Source organism: Talaromyces atroroseus (genome assembly GCF_001907595.1).
Source record: "Talaromyces atroroseus strain IBT 11181 chromosome Unknown scaffold_11, whole genome shotgun sequence".
Taxonomy (NCBI): Eukaryota; Fungi; Ascomycota; class Eurotiomycetes; order Eurotiales; family Trichocomaceae; genus Talaromyces; species Talaromyces atroroseus.
In genome coordinates, this window is record NW_017971443.1 from 155,995 (window position 1) to 171,861 (window position 15,867).

The 15,867-nt window shown below is 42.2% G+C and overlaps 3 protein-coding genes across 3 annotated transcripts, besides 1 other annotated feature; 2 read left to right on the plus strand and 1 right to left on the minus strand.

The window, feature by feature from the left end:
• Nucleotides 1-3,495: part of a repeat region (Identified by RepeatMasker using a combination of RepBase library and repeat library created with RepeatScout) that runs on past the window's edge.
• A 365-nt stretch (nucleotides 3,496-3,860) lies between these two features.
• UA08_07342 (hypothetical protein) lies at nucleotides 3,861-6,169 on the minus strand (the record flags this gene model as incomplete). The annotated part of the gene is made up of 5 exons (XM_020262525.1): nucleotides 3,861-4,114; nucleotides 4,181-4,378; nucleotides 4,437-4,591; nucleotides 4,645-5,947; nucleotides 6,022-6,169. 5 exons carry the CDS (start codon nucleotides 6,167-6,169, stop codon nucleotides 3,861-3,863), a joined length of 2,058 nt encoding a protein of 685 aa, XP_020117144.1.
• Nucleotides 6,170-8,470: 2,301 nt separating this feature from the next.
• Nucleotides 8,471-8,892, plus strand: UA08_07343 (hypothetical protein; the record flags this gene model as incomplete). Its single annotated transcript, XM_020262537.1, has 2 exons — nucleotides 8,471-8,534; nucleotides 8,591-8,892. 2 exons carry the CDS (start codon nucleotides 8,471-8,473, stop codon nucleotides 8,890-8,892), a joined length of 366 nt encoding a protein of 121 aa, XP_020117147.1.
• A 2,965-nt stretch (nucleotides 8,893-11,857) lies between these two features.
• On the plus strand, nucleotides 11,858-14,489 carry UA08_07344 (hypothetical protein; the record flags this gene model as incomplete). Its single annotated transcript, XM_020262548.1, has 5 exons — nucleotides 11,858-12,137; nucleotides 12,197-12,526; nucleotides 12,765-13,678; nucleotides 13,749-13,982; nucleotides 14,046-14,489. The coding sequence occupies 5 exons, from the start codon at nucleotides 11,858-11,860 to the stop codon at nucleotides 14,487-14,489; spliced, it is 2,202 nt and encodes a 733-aa protein (XP_020117146.1).
• Nucleotides 14,490-15,867: the final 1,378 nt, after the last annotated feature.

Sequence of the window (15,867 nt, forward strand, 5' to 3'; positions counted from 1 at the left end):
AAAGATTCATCTAATATTTAGATGCTTTAGAATACCTTTTAGATAAACACTTGCAACCTAAACAATAATATTATCTATAAAAATATATTTCTTAAGTGCATATGTTGTAAATCTTAAAAAACTTGCTAAATACTCCTCAGGTAACAAGAAAGGATTAGTAGCATTTATAATATTAAGGCTCTATAAAGTTTATATATCCTTCTAAATTATATTAGATTATTCAAATATAATAAGAGACATATAGCCCTAGAAGTCTAGGATACCATTATAAAAAATAATGATTAATAAAAGAAGATAAAAATTAGCTTTAAGCTATTAGATAGTTATAAATAAGCCATTATTAGTGTTATACAATATATAAGCCTCGTCAAGGATAATATAACAAAAAAGTCTATTAAGATTGCCTAGCCATAGCCTTACAATAAACAAGTCATCTTTCTTCTTATAATATGCTTTCTCCTGGTTTTCCTATTTCTTATAGGCTAGAAGACCATAGCGGCTTTAGAATATATCATAACTTGTCATAATAATATAGTTTAATCAAGAAAATGAACTATTAAAAAACTCATAGGAAAGAGTCAATAGATCCTTAATAAGCTTTATATTTTTAAAAATCCCAGCCTTAACAGCTTTAAGGTTTCCATACAACACATACATCTAAAGATACTTCATGATAGTGCGTATCTCACTAATCCACTAGATAAAAATAGCAGAAAGAACAATAAAGAGAAATGATTAATAGATTAGTTTAGAGTCACATTCACCTAGATTTATCTTTTTTAAAGATTCCCACACAGTTTACTAAACTTTCAATTAATATAATAGCTAACAAGAAATTAAAGGAAATCACTTAGAAAAAGATTTTAAAATTTATAAAATCATCATAAGAAAGAACTAAAAAAAAGTTTTAGAACCCTTTTTTAACAAACACAAGGCTTACCTCTAACATAAAGACTATTGCTTAAAAAGTCTTCCCAAGTCCCATAACGTCACTAAGGAACCCACCACAGAACAATAAAGACCTATTAAGACAAGTCTTCTCCATTATCTTGATCAAACGAGCCACATTAAGCACTTGCCAAATCTCCAAATTCAGATTAAAACACATATATTTGTAACAAGTCCAAATAAGGACATCATCATCCTTCTCAGCTACTATAAGATAGAGGGCTCTATATGCTTTGTCAAAATCAAAAAACTAGAAACTAGGATTATTTAACCACATAAGCTCCTTCTAATAATTAGCAAGAGATTATTCCAAAACATTAAAAAGATAGTTTAAAGAAATATCTTCCTTCCCACAATCTTCTTGCTCTGCAGCTATATCCTTAAACTCTAGATAATCAAGAGAATTAGAGATATAAATAATTTTACCATAGTTCTTTTTGAAATTCAGATCTATAAGTTTAAAAATTAAAGCATCTATCACTATACCACACCATATAGCTTCACTTAGGTCCAACCTAGCAGATTCATTATTTAACTAATCAGCATCACCATTCTTGATTTTAAAAGATAACAGAATCTAGATTTTATCTCTACTATCTAGCTCTACACAATGCAGAGCTATCCAAGCAAACATTAAACACCAATATAGATCACTAAGATTGAACTCTTTAGACTACTTTACTAGATACTTTTCTTAGATATAAGATCAAATCATTTTCTTCTAAGAATTAGCCAAGGTGATATTAATTAGGGCTATAATTTCCTTAATATCTATAGAAAGTAAATTAATTTTGTTATTATCAGAGCTAGTATTTATACTAAGCCCTAAAAAAGAGCCTATACTGTCAGCAGAAGTAACACTTAGATTAAAAAGATTAAAAGCAAGATCGCCTAAAATAGAGTTCTACATAAAACCCTTTTTAGACTGTTTCTTTAATTTGCAAGAAGTAAACTCAGTAGAATAACCCTTTCTCTTGCGAGTTTCCCTATACAGCAATACATAGCTGCCTAAGGATCTATATCACTAAGATGATACAAATTTATATTAAATACATTTCATAATAGTCTAAAGATAGTATTCAGCCTCGTTAGGACCCATAAGATAAAATCTAAAAAGCCCATCTATATAATTAAGATTTCTTCGCAGGATTTGGTACATAAAATACACATAATAATAAATATCATCCCAGCTATCTTTGTCAATATATTTCTCATTAAAATCCTCTGCTTCAGTGCGCATAACTAAGAGAACCTACTTAATACTAGAACTACAATATTACTTTTTCTACTTAAAGAGCTAGCAATTCTATAATTCTTCCTAATAAGAGAGAAAGTTCGGGCTCTATAACTAGATTTTCCACTCTTCATCAGATATAAGCTTAAGATATTATCATAGGACCAAAACATTCTTATTCAGATTCTTAAGAATTTTTTTCACTGTTCTCCATATTAGTGGAAAGTCAAATCTAAAGATAATAAAAACTTACAAGCAATATCTTTCTAGACTATCACTACCTTTTCTGCAGGCTTCTTCTTAAGATTCATCTTATTATCCAACTCATCACTTGATGATAGACTAGACAATTCACTATCTAAGGATAGATCCAAAATTTTAGGACCATTTTTTAGCAATCTAGAAAGATTATTAATAGGATTCTTAGATCCTATATTATCAGAGTCCATTTTACTATTATAGCTTTTAATCATCAGTCTCTCTATTATCCAAAATACTATTATAAAAAGGATTCTAAAATTCTCACATCTTAGAACCTTTTTTTCAATCTGCCTAAAATAAATATCTACTTCTTTAATAAATAGAACAAGTAAGAAAAGGGTTCTGTTTATATATTAGCTTTTAAAAAGAATTATCTAAGAAGGTGCTATTATAAAAAGGGTTCTAAAATTCTTGTATCTTAAAACTCTTTTTTTAACCTAACTACCCAGAATAAATATCCACTTCTTTAATAAATAGCATGAGTAAGAAAAGGGTTCTATTTATATATTAACTTTTAAAAAAGGATTACCTAAGAATAACCTCACTAATTAGATAGAACACAACTACAAGAATCATCTATTACCTCACTTACCACTTAATAATTAACAATTTTTAGCATTTTAAATCAATTAATTAAATCAAAATCTAATTTTAAGTTAATAAGCTAAATATAATTTAATTAAAATAAAATAATTGCATTATGTTACTTACTCTGCTTAATAAAAAAAAATTTTTGATGGATTATAAGGAGGAAAAACAAGTTAATAGGTCTAAAAAAGTTAGATTAGGCCTTAGTAAGCCCACAAATTAAGACATCTTAACATACTAAAAATCCACAAGAGCATTTGTGATATTAATGAATTTCGAAGTTATTAAAGGACTCTATATAGAAACAAAATTAGATTATATAGTTCCATATATATGTAAACTAATCCATAAATGGATTAGCTCCCACTATAAGCAAGCTATGTAGGCATTGTTTTATTTTCTGTAGCATTATCATATTTCAATACATTATGAATTTTGGCAAGGTTGTACGAATAGGCTGCCGTACTTGCTTGGTGGAGTGAGGAGAAATACACGTTCAAACTAGTTGGCCGATCTGATCGGCCAACTACCATGGGCAAACCGGCAGTGGAGGTGGCACAGATTGTAGATATCTACTTTACTTGACTAAAGAATGGCCTCGACAGCGACCAACTGTGTACATCAAGACAGCAAAGGAAATTAACGGTATACTTGTATCAATCAAATTTAAGTGGACTGCTGGAATTATTGCACAGTAGGCCACCAAGCCCGCCCACACAGGTTATGACTCTTACAACTCCAAATAACTTACGGAATGAATGTCTACAAAACCGGATAGGGATCTGATTCTTGCACGACAATCATTTTCGGAAAAACACGTTAAGATTATTCACACAGAAATGGCACCTCCCATTCCATTTCTCATTATTCGTGCAGCATGTAGAAAGAATGAATCTATCCGGAGGGCAACCGGTCGTAAAAGTGCAAGGGACGCATCGTCGTCTGCCCATTCCCGAAGCCTTTGAAGTGACTCATGAAATTTTCCTAGAAGCTCAAATGCGACGTGAACTTGTCCCGGGCTTGGAGCTAGAAGGAAGAGGTAGATCAAAAAGTTTCCACAAAGTGTGAGCTGAGAGCGGGCATCTGTTGGACACATTAGCGTGACTATCGGTGAATTATACAGTAATATGTGGGAGGAGTCAGACTTACGACCACCCCAAAAAGCATGAAGACAAGCCCGAGTAATTTTGTCCATGAAGAGGGTAAAGTTGCGAAATTCGGCCACCGCCTGGTCAAAGTAGCGACAGAGGGATGAATTCGGATCTGACTTGGCGGACATCCTGGCAGGGCTCATGAGTGCTCGGAAAAGTAGGGCTTGGACAGCATAGTATGCCAAATTCAGTGGTGCTAGGTCTCGTAAGCTGCTACCTAAAAACAGTTCCCGGGGGTTTGCCACTCGACGTACCATTATTTCGGGAGATATTTGTGTCAACCGTATATGCCATTGTCACGCAATTGGGCACCATTGACGACCAAGTCTTGAGCTCCCTCCTGACACCCAAAAGATTAGCCTCCCGGACCTGAGGCTCACTGACCGTCTTCTGGTAACTGATGTCAAGACTGGGAAGGTTAGCTATAGGTTGCATGTATATAACTGGACACGAAGGACTTACAAGTAGGAGTGGATCAGCTCGTGCAAAATCTGACTCAGTTTGACCATCTCCAAGAATCGAGCGCTGGTGGAGATATCAAAAGTCCGGCTGGAAACATCCACCATGTCCTGAATATCTGCGGGGACGTCTTCGTCGAAGGCAAGATCGTCTATCTCGGGGGGGCTTGTAGTAAACGAGCCTGGATATACAAGCGGAGGATTCCCATGACATATTGAAGACCAAATGTCAGTCATGTAAGTTGCCCACCACAGTTTCCTCCGGAGTTTCTTCTCCCCTTGTACGAGGTGCCATGTGGTTGAATCCCGATGCAGTCCGACCATCTGCGCACAGGCAACAATATGGGAAGAAAATACCCAGGTTCGTGGGGTTTCGATTGTCGCGTTATCCGCAGCTCGTTCATAGAGCAAAAGCAGGCATGCTTGCATTCCCCAAAGATTTGGAGCGTGGAACTCGCGCTGCAGAGACGCATGGGCTGCCTCAAACAGGTCATGCAAGTCGAACTCCAAGTTGCCTTTTACGTCCGGGTCATGTTGCCAGAACATCGACCCAAGCCCGTAGACAGCCCCACGCAGAGATGCAGGGACTTTCTGCCTGTTCTCAGAATATGCCTTGAGAAAGCGAGCTTTTGAAACGACACAGTAAACAGGATGAACGTGTTTGAAGAACAGCCGGATTAAGCTCAAGGCATGTGGTGCCACCATGGCTTCAATAGTCTCTGATATCCTAAGTTTGGCCCGGTCATCCGCTGGCTGGAACTCGTCTACCAACAGGTTAAAATGTACAGGAAATGAACCGACTTCCAGGCCACCAGGGGTAGCCTGAATGACGTCTGAGCTCAGGCCGTCCTTTTCGTTCGTGATGTAGGACCGAAAGGAAGCGAGCAAGTCTGTGTCCTGTTCAGCAGCGAGGCCCATGGAGTGCGCGGTCCGATTGTAGTTATCTTCGAGGGTATCGACCGTTGGTACATCTTCACTAATGGAATTGGAGGTCAGGATGTATGTTCCGGTTGAAGATGAGGCCTGTGAAACTGGCACCGATGTACTGCGGCTGCCGCCCGGTGGAGAAGATATCGATGCCGTTAGCGGCGTCGCTAGAACAGAGTGTACTTGTTCTATGACTGGCGATAGCAAAGATGGTACACTAAGATGACTCGTGTCGACGGTGGGACTATCAGTGACATCTACATCTATTTCCTTATCGGGCTCAAAGTCGGCCGGTGTCACTCGCCTCTGGCGCAATAACAGTCCACTGACATCGCGATCCGTCGACTTGCAGGCCTGGCCTTTGGATCGACAAAATCGACCTAGCACCATGAAGTTATTATTACAAAAGATCCCAAGTCATTCGTGGCGAAAGGGCGAAAGGGGACGTTAATACATGGCGGGCTTGTCTCGATGATACAAGCTGTCTTTCGCCGCCGGCACGCATCACAAGGCGGATTCTTCCGGCTTCTCCATTGCCGAGCAGCGCCAAATCTCGTCTTGATCTTGAAGCTGCGCCGTCGCTGAGGGGAAGAATGCTCCATGCCACGAGGTTGAGGACTGACAATGGTTCCGGACCACCGTGCTAACTTGATACAGCAGATAAATCCTATTCGCTGTCGGAGAAGTCATATACAAGGTATTGGGGAAATATCACGATCGGCCGCTTGATATCAGAACGCGAGTAGACCGCGTAGCACTACTTTGTCTCAGGAGCTCAGACACTTCGCCAAGCAGCTAATGTACTGTCTAGCACCCACTAGAGCGAAAACTGCCTAACTCTTCTTTCGAATCTGTCCTAGTCAAAAACCTCTAACCACATAGAATGGACGTTTATATCCGGAACAACTGGCCTGAAGTGAAAATGATGAAATATCCACTCCGGATATACGCTGGAGGAATAATGGTTGTATATAACTTGGAGTTCTGGTTGACTGTATGCATACACGGATATGTAGGAGTAAGGTTTTCGCAAGCTCCGAGCATTAGCACTCGCGGAGTAACCTCGAGCAAATCATTCACAATCATTTTCGTCTCCGAGCAGGCAATGGACATTGGTTCAGCTATTAGTTAGCTTATTACAGTTGTCAGCAACTTCTACGGGCTTCTCGCTGGTCGACCCGTCGCATAACCCTAAGACTGCCTTTCATGTGCTATGGGGCTTCATGGGCTTCTTCGAATCCAACATTTGATATTCAGAGCTCAAATCAGACCTATGTAAGAGCTGCCATCGGAGCAGAGAGTTGATAGTATATAGGCGAGGCTAATGTCAGAACAACGGGCCCGGCTTTATTCAGGGCGGAATATCCCCTAGATATAAATGTACCCGCTAGCATAGCTAGATGACAATGGCTATTATCCATCATCAATTTTGTCATAACGGTCCCAATAACCACACGAATTTCCAGTAAGGCCATAACCTGGCATCTGACGACTCTCTACTGACTCATGCGTAGCTGGCAACTCCATTTATTCCCTTTCCTGTTCACTTGGTACGGAACAGCCATCCAGATCACCAGCAACAATACTATGCTTTTTACTATGGAATTTACGGCGATTACAACGTGGAGCATTTATATTATTGTTATGGGAATGGTGGCGGCAGTAATTGCTGCGCGTTGGGTCTACTCATTGATGTTAGAACCCCCCTGAAAAGCAGGGTCTCGGTGTCCCTCTTCATATCCGGTGCAATTCTCCTCGCGTCAGATGTTCCTTTATACGGCAAACTTCTTCGCATTCGGACTTGCCGACTAATTTATATCAAACCTTTTCTCTTTTTTAAGTTCACAAGGGATGTGGAAGATACATCAATCAAGCTATTCCCAAGTCTGGGGGGGGGGGATGCGGATAAATACATATTCCGCTCCGGCGCTCGGTTATCCCGGACCAAACCAAGAACTCTGAAGAAATCTACAGCTACAGGGGCTAGCAATGGGCAGCGCTGGAAACAATCAGGGAGCGCCATATCACAGCATTATACACAACAAAACCATGATAACCCGTCTTGCTGGTTGAGATATGGCTTACAGGCACCTAAATCTGACACAGCACTGAGGGGTTGATTACTTAACCATGTTAGGAAGGTAATATGCTGTGCTGACAAGTGACAACAATGTTGACATTAATGTAACATATCTAGCAACAATTTATATTGGTTTTGGCTTATCAAAAAAGAAACCACGTCTTACGTGGCAGACATTGGCGTCAGCACTTGTTGTCTTTCTACACGGATACAAGAACCCAGGTGGACGACTGTTAGGTTTAGTGCAGCTTCGAGGAGTTGAGATACGTTGAAATAAATTGCCTTCTTTAGTTTTGGCAGGTTTATCCTACTCATTTCACAGGCCACATCACACGTGGCAAGCATGGCGTCAGCACTTATGGGTTTTCTACACGGATGCGAGAACCAGTGTGGTTGGTTTTCGGGATTGCTGCACCTTTCAGGAGTTGAAATAAGCTGAAATAAATTGGTTTCTTCGGTTCTAGCGGGTTTGTCGACTCATTTCACAAGCTAATCAGTAAACTAAGGGAGTCCTCCCTGTAGCTCCTAGCCAATCAGCGTTCGTAAAGGAGCAAGGGTCCATATATCGAGATTTGAAGCAGATGTCCATGATGTGAAGAAATGGGTAGAGAAAGTGGACTTCAGCTTGAGGCCGTGAAATTGGTCCTATCTACACCAATAACGAAAGCCGATTCTATCCGCGCAAGCACTCCCTCAGCAGTATATAAATAAGAGGTGGATATCCCCAAACCTGAAATCACCTCTTTCTACTCCAGGCCATTCACTTTCCTTCTCTTTCTGTTCAAGAAGTTCATTTGCACTGGGCAAAACCTTGTCACTCAGAATGAAGACAACCATCATTACTCTGGCTGCCCTGATGGGCCTTGCCGTTGCTCTGCCTACATCTGGTTAGTGAGCGCAACGCATGAATTGAGCAAATGCATATCTGACTGGGACTTTATAGAAACCCAGAAGCGTGACACTGAAGTCAGCGATAACAATATTTGGGGATGCCAGGGCACAAATGGTGACGACATGCTTTGCCTACGCGGCGAGGATGACACCGAAGTCAGCGACAACAATATCTGGGGATGCCAGGGCACAAATGGTGACGACATGCTTTGTCTACGCGGCGAGGAGGACAACACTGCAATTGATGCTGGTATTGTTGCACGTGGTGAGGATGATACTGCTATCGGCGGTGGTAGAGTTTGGGGATGTCACGGAACAGAAGAATCAGACATTCCTTGGGGTGACTGCCCTTAGTGATGGTATTTTTTGGTTGCATGAATAGCATCATCACGGATGGAAATTGGGAAGTCTCGTGAAATTCATTGCCATGGGCTACTCAAATTAAAGGAATAGGGATTAATTTCTACTAAATATGACACTGAAACTCCTCTGTACTCTCCAAGGGAAACAGCAATTGTAATGTTTATCAATTCTTGCGTGTCGGAATCTGAAGCGGATCTCTACCTAGGTAATAAACCAGCCGTAGTTCAATGGGTCTATTAAGAAGACAAAGTATCGCAGAAAAGCATACCCAGTAAGCGCAATGTACGCCACCCTCGGTTGTCGTTAGTCCCTTATCTTAGCATTCACTAGAGAAGAGTTCGTACACTCATCGGTCTAACAAATGGCTCAGGGGTAGGTATATCTAATGCGGCTATTCCGGAGACACTCGTCGGTGCCAGTCTTTTTGAAAATCACGATGTAAGTTGGCGAATTGGGGGTATAAAAGGGTGTCTGGATCGATTTTTAAAAGCAATATCTTTACATGCAATCCTATAAGAGCCGGTGATGTTGAAGGCATTCTTCCAGCATGCGGCGTTTTATGGTAGACTTGGCGTCGGCTTCCTCATATATGTAATTGGTGGAGCGTTCTTCGAAATTTCTCAGTAGAAGGAAGGGTGACAGGGCATGTTGAGAGAGATCCTGAAATATGAGGCCATAATATAGGGTGCCAAGATTTTTATTTGGAGATCATAAGAGAGACTTTCCAAGGTCAATAGGTATGATACAGGTAACAGCGTTGGAGGGAATTATATATATTCCGTGGATGTCAACCGGTGTACTAAGTAAAAACTCCAATTAATCATATATTTCTCGGGTTATTTCTCACGTAGGTATCGACGGAAACGCTGCAAAGATCATTCATATTATATTCTCTACATACATGCTACTACTACTATGCTGCTAGTTATATTTGCTTCAAGCTGAAATGCACTTTGTCAGATCCTAGGGCCAATGACACCCCGGGCACTAACACGATCAAAATTCCGGGCGAATATACATCTAGCTTTCATAACGCTAACAGAAATATATAATGCCTTGAAAAGGCTCGTAGATATGGGCATCTCGATAGGGGCCCAGGCTGGCGACAGGAATTAGGAACCGCCGCAAAAAGCGATAAGTTATAAAAAAAAGAATGGGGAAAAACTAAACATCCCCTGTTGAGCTGTCTCAATGACCAGTGCCGGGCTTGATCCGGCGACCTTATCCGATTAACCGTTGAATGTTAAGGATACGAGATAACCAACTACTCCAACCGGCCTTGTTGATAGCACCTGTAATTATGCAATATTATGACTACGACTAGCTGGTCAGGCACAAAAAGCACCCTATCCTTTTCGTGTTCTGTAGGATGCGAAATTCTGGGCTCAATTGATTCGAATTGCCAGTTCCTAAGCTCAGAGTCAATTTCCATTGGCTGCAAAAATTTGTTGTATGATATATATCACGTGATTAGAACAAAGATGTAATTGGGCAATGAAGCTCCATGCAGAAAGTCATGTGACTTGACTAGAAATTAATGGGCGCACTAAGACCAAGGCTCGCCATTGGATAAAACCTCCGAGCAGCCGAGATAAATACAATATTACTAATGAATAATCGGCCTGCAGGGCAACGCATTCGTTCATTCATACGTTATTACTCCGTAGAAAATAACTTTTTTCTTGCGGACTATCGATAGCATATATAATAATCGTTGAAAATAGCTACAGTTCCTCCAAGACATTGGTCTCTCTGGTCTCTTAACCACCGTATGACTGAACTCTGTCCCTGATATGCATCTTGCCTGATATTACACTACGTACTTAGCAATCGCGTGAAACCTCCTTATCAATATTGTCTGCACGCTACGTTCCATTGCATGCCGCTAACTTTAGAACACTCGCTAGGCAGAGATAAGCCTTTTAGCGCCCGCCACCTAGATACATTTTGTGGAGAGTCTGGAGACACACCGCTCCCTTTTCGCCGGCCGAATCACCTCTGGTGATCTTTATGATCAAAACCTCCTTGCGAATTGACCAAAGTCCACTATGCGAGCGCCGAGCATACTTTACCTAGGTAGGGGTTCTGCATATAGATGAGTTATTAAGTCTTATTCCTCCTAACTGACCCAATCTTTTGCCTTTCCAAGTTGTTATCCTAACCGTAGGTCGAAGGAGCAGATAGCAATTTTAATATATTTTGGGACAGATTAGTCTTATCTTCCCGTCCCACAGCATCTCGATTTGGAGTTTTGATCCTGCACACTGATGCTGTGCTCCCGGATCACAGCGTAGACATCTTCATCCAATGTAGAGTCTTTATAGGACTGTTCATTCATAATTCTTACTTGCATAAATGGGCACTGATAGTTAGATGCCTAGATATGCTGACGAAATGATCACCTATGCTAAGTAGCGCATAGTGCACAAGTAAAATGCGTTGACTTTTTCCCGGTATCTCACTTATCCGTATATGGATGGTGATGGCGTAGGAACTGCATGGGGCGCGCATAACTAAAAAAACGCGCCAGTACACATGGAGAATAATTAATAAATTATGCGTAGTCATATAATTAGTGAGAAGACTTGCCACTAGCTATAATTGCTATAGTTCGATCTGCGAGTATACAGACGAAGGGGGAAAAAGAAAATACCCTTGTCCACATTCGGAAGGTGACAGTGGATCAACTGAGATATCCCATGGACCCATGTTTACACTCACCATGCTACTTACGATGATAAGGGACTGCTTACGTTGACGAGCGACCCGATAAGCGAGGTAGCGTGGAAAACCGTAATACCCACCCATGTAATGAGTAGGGTCCCGAGTCTTTATAAAGTAGATCAAGATTCCTTGGCTTGTCAAAGGAGGTTGACAATCATTCGTGATTAAGCAGACCCCTTACCAAGAAGGGTCTTCTGCTGTCCAGAGTCTGCTTGCCTCCTTCTCAGACGCAATGGCGGACATCTCTCTATCCAGCGCCCCGGAGGAAGAGGTCCTGGAGGGAGTACCCGCCCAGGATATTGTCACTGATGAGAAGAAAACCCCAGTTGTGGGCCTGAATAGCGAGGGCTTGACTGAAAAGTCATCTCTCAATGACGGAAATGGCGACCTGGAGGGGTTGACAGAGGAGGTGATCCACCATCCTGCCGACACGAACGACATCTTGAGGCACACGATTCACCTGGAAGATGATCCAACTCTCAATGCCCTTACCTTCAGAACGTGGTTCATAGGTAATCGTCCTGACTGCACCGTCTTTGCGAGAATACCTTACTCATACAAAATTGTCTAGGTTGCGGTCTGTCCGTCTTCGGTGGAGTCATTTCCGCAATCTACTATTTCAAGCCGCAAACCGTCCTCGTGTCCACCGTTTTCTTAGCGGTACTTGCGTACTTGCTCGGAGAAGGATTGTCATTGATCATTCCACGCCGTGGCATCATCGGTCGGTGGCTGAATCCTCATCCGTTCAATGTCAAGGAGCACGTCGCGATCGTCGTCATGGCCAATTCTGCGAGTATTGCCGCCTTGGGAATTGAACTGCTAGCTGTGGAAGGCTATACTACAATACCAATCCCAACGGTGGGGTGTCGATTTTCTTGCTATTCTCTTCACAATTCCTGGGGTACGGATTGGCGGGCATAATGCGCAAGTCGCTGCTCTATCCTAAGAACATGCTGTGGCCATCCAACCTACCGGTCAACTCCATGTTCGAAACCCTACACCGACCCAAGTCAGAAACTCGCAAACCGCTCCAAGTTTTCGGTATTGTTTTCACATGCATCTTCCTGTGGGGTAAGGCAATCAATCTCTGGTACTCTTTCCCAATCCGTCACACAACTGACCTGTCTTTATTGCGATAGAGATCGTCCCGGAGTGGATCATGCCACTTCTGACTGGAGTCAGCATTTTCTGCCTTGCCGACCAGCATAGCGCAGTATTCACAAACATCTTTGGCGGTTCTAGTGGCAACGAAGGCCTGGGCCTCTTCTCTCTGTGTCTAGACTGGCAATACATTTCCGGCGGAGATTCTCCCTTGTTTTATCCTTTGGATAGTCTGATCAGTCAAGGCATTGGTGTCTGTCTTTGCATGATTGTTTTCGTGGGCGTTTACTACGGCAATGTTTGGGATGCGCAGAACTTTCCCTTTTTGTCCCAGGTACTCTTTGCAGAAGGATCAAACAGCACAAACTACATCCAGTGGAATCAAACCGCTGTTATTGGAGCGAATAATGTAGTTGACCCCGAGGCATTGGCTGCAGAGGGTCTACCTTATTTTGCCGCCACATACGTTGTCAATATTCTAGCCTCTAACATGGCTATTACTGCCGGCATCGTCCACATATGTCTTTACTTTTGGAACGATATAAAAGACACCGTACTAGCTCTCGACCCGAGGAGAATTTGGCCAAAACTGAATCCCAGGCGCTGGAATCTTGATTTCTTCCGCAAGGGATCTGTTCCCGACCCGATGGAAGACCACTACGACCCGCACTATGAACTTATGCTCAAATACAAGGCCGTCCCTGGCTGGTGGTATGCTGGCGTGCTTTTGCTGTCCATGGTGGTTGCCCTGGTCTGTATCTATACTGCGAATTCGACACTACCATGGTGGGGATTCTTCGTCGCTTGCCTCGTGGCTACTGTTCTGCTATTGACCTTTGGAGCAATGCAAGCCATCACGGGCATTGGATTCATCATTCAACCGTTTGTTCAGCTCATAGGAGGATACATTCAGCCCGGAAACCCGGTTGCCAATATGTATTTCGTCCTTTTTGTAAGTTACCATCTTTCGTCTGACGCCCCTAGTTTTGATAGATTAGTCCTGCTAACTTTGAGTGTGATAGGGATATAATTCTGTTACCCAGGGACAGCTTTTGTTGACTGACATGAAGCTGGCGCAATATGGTCACTTGGCTCCTCGAGTCACTTTCTCCATGCAAATGATAGGGACTGCGATCGGGGCAGTTTTCAACTATATTATGATGAACAGTATTGTCACCAACCAGCGGGAAGTTCTCCTCTCTATCGAAGGAACAAACGTTTGGTCTGGCCAGCAGCCGCAGAGTTATAACTCCTTGGTTTGTTCTCTTCATATGATGTCTATCGACATAATGTTCTGTCTGCTAACGTCTCTTGGTCAGGCCGTCGCCTGGGGTGGTATGCCACACCAGCTTTTCTCTGTCGGAGGGCGTTACCAATGGTGTACGCTTGCCATAATTCTCGGATTCGTCGCACCTCTACCATTCTATTTCTTGCACCGCAAGTTCCCGAAGTGGGGATTTGACGCCATCAACACTCCCATCCTTATCTACTTCATTGCCTACCTTTGCGTCGGAATCAACTCATCATTAATGTCGTTCTTCATCGTCGGATTCACCTCCCAGTACTACGTGCGGAGGTATCACCCGAACCTGTTCGTCAAGTATAACTATCTTGTTTCGGCCGCACTGGATGGTGGAGCATCGGTAATCGTCTTCATCATGTCGTTTGCCTTGTTCGGCGCTGCTGGAAACGAGGTAAATTTCCCAACGTACTGGGGCAACAACATGAACGGAAACTTTGACCTCTGTCTGTATACGGATTGAGTTGCGATGGTAGAGTGGATTGAAGCACTTTGAGGGACTATTCCTTTCATGTCCGACGCACTGGCGTGTGAATGTGTATTCTTTCATGCAGATATTATGTGGCTTGTTAAGATGACCTGATGAAGCCCTCTTCACTCGGAGTTTGCAGAAACAGTTCTAGCAACATCATGTGTTCGCCATAGGATCCAAACCTATCATTTCAGTATTCTTCACTCTGCTGAGCGTTTCCTATTCCTTAGAACTCCACGGCCAACAGCATCACTTGCTTTTCTCTCTATTTGTATTAATAAACAGACGCTCAGATATTTAGCTCGGCTGGCATTGAGTGGAATAATATTTCTCCTACCACTTCTACTTTTGCCATAATACCTGGAATGTGTTAGAATGTGAGGTCGAACTTCCTACCGATTGTATACTATGGAGTCGGACCAATCAGAGACCGTCATGTAGTTGACTAGAATTTGGCATGCATATCCCAGGATTTCCTACATTCACAAGAACTACTCATAAAGAACCAAGGTCTTGACTTAATACCCTGGAGATTGAGCTGAAACCCCCACCCCCCACAAGATTGATCTGATTTGCTTACTGAATGGCCCGATCAATTTGACAAAATGAGTAATTCGCACATATCAACCGGAGACCACTGCAAGAAGCCTGTCACATGTAAACTAAAACGTGCCGTACTAGCCACCCCGTAATAGTATGGCATGAGGTGACGTGGGTTGTAGTCATATTCCTGCGTAGTCAGAACTAGGGCTTACGTTAACAGGTATAACATAGCTTTCAGTCGTAGAATGCAGTATAGTCCTGAGCCCTCAGCTTACTATGATGATTATCCCGGATAACCCGGGAAAATTTTGTATATTAGCTTATCCCCTGCTAGATTAACTATCTCTGTCCTATGCTAACCCTTAAGGATACCCTACCACCATAAAAGCTATTGTTTGCTTGCGAATTCTGAAAAAAAAGACTAAGTATAAACAGAACCCGGATTCTGAGAACTGTAGTGAAAGGCTTGTGCAGAGAAGAAAAGAAGCATAATGAGTGGGTGTACAATGAATGGTTAATCAAATGAATTGGCGGATCATGACTTTACTCCACTGGCATCATGATGAGTGATTATTCAAGCGTTGAATGTAACATTAATATGAATGTGGGAACAACCTGAGATAAGGTCCGAGCATGTATCTATGCTTCTCTGTGTTTTCATGTCATGCCCAGTCAGTCAATGTTGCTATAAAGAGTAGAAGAAATCCCAACTTTGTCCCGGTCTTCATCTTCCTACAAATACCTTCTCAATCAATTTTATTCTCTACTCGAACTCCTCCTCAGCCACTATGAAGCTCTCTAACATCCTCTCGGGCATCTTTGTTGC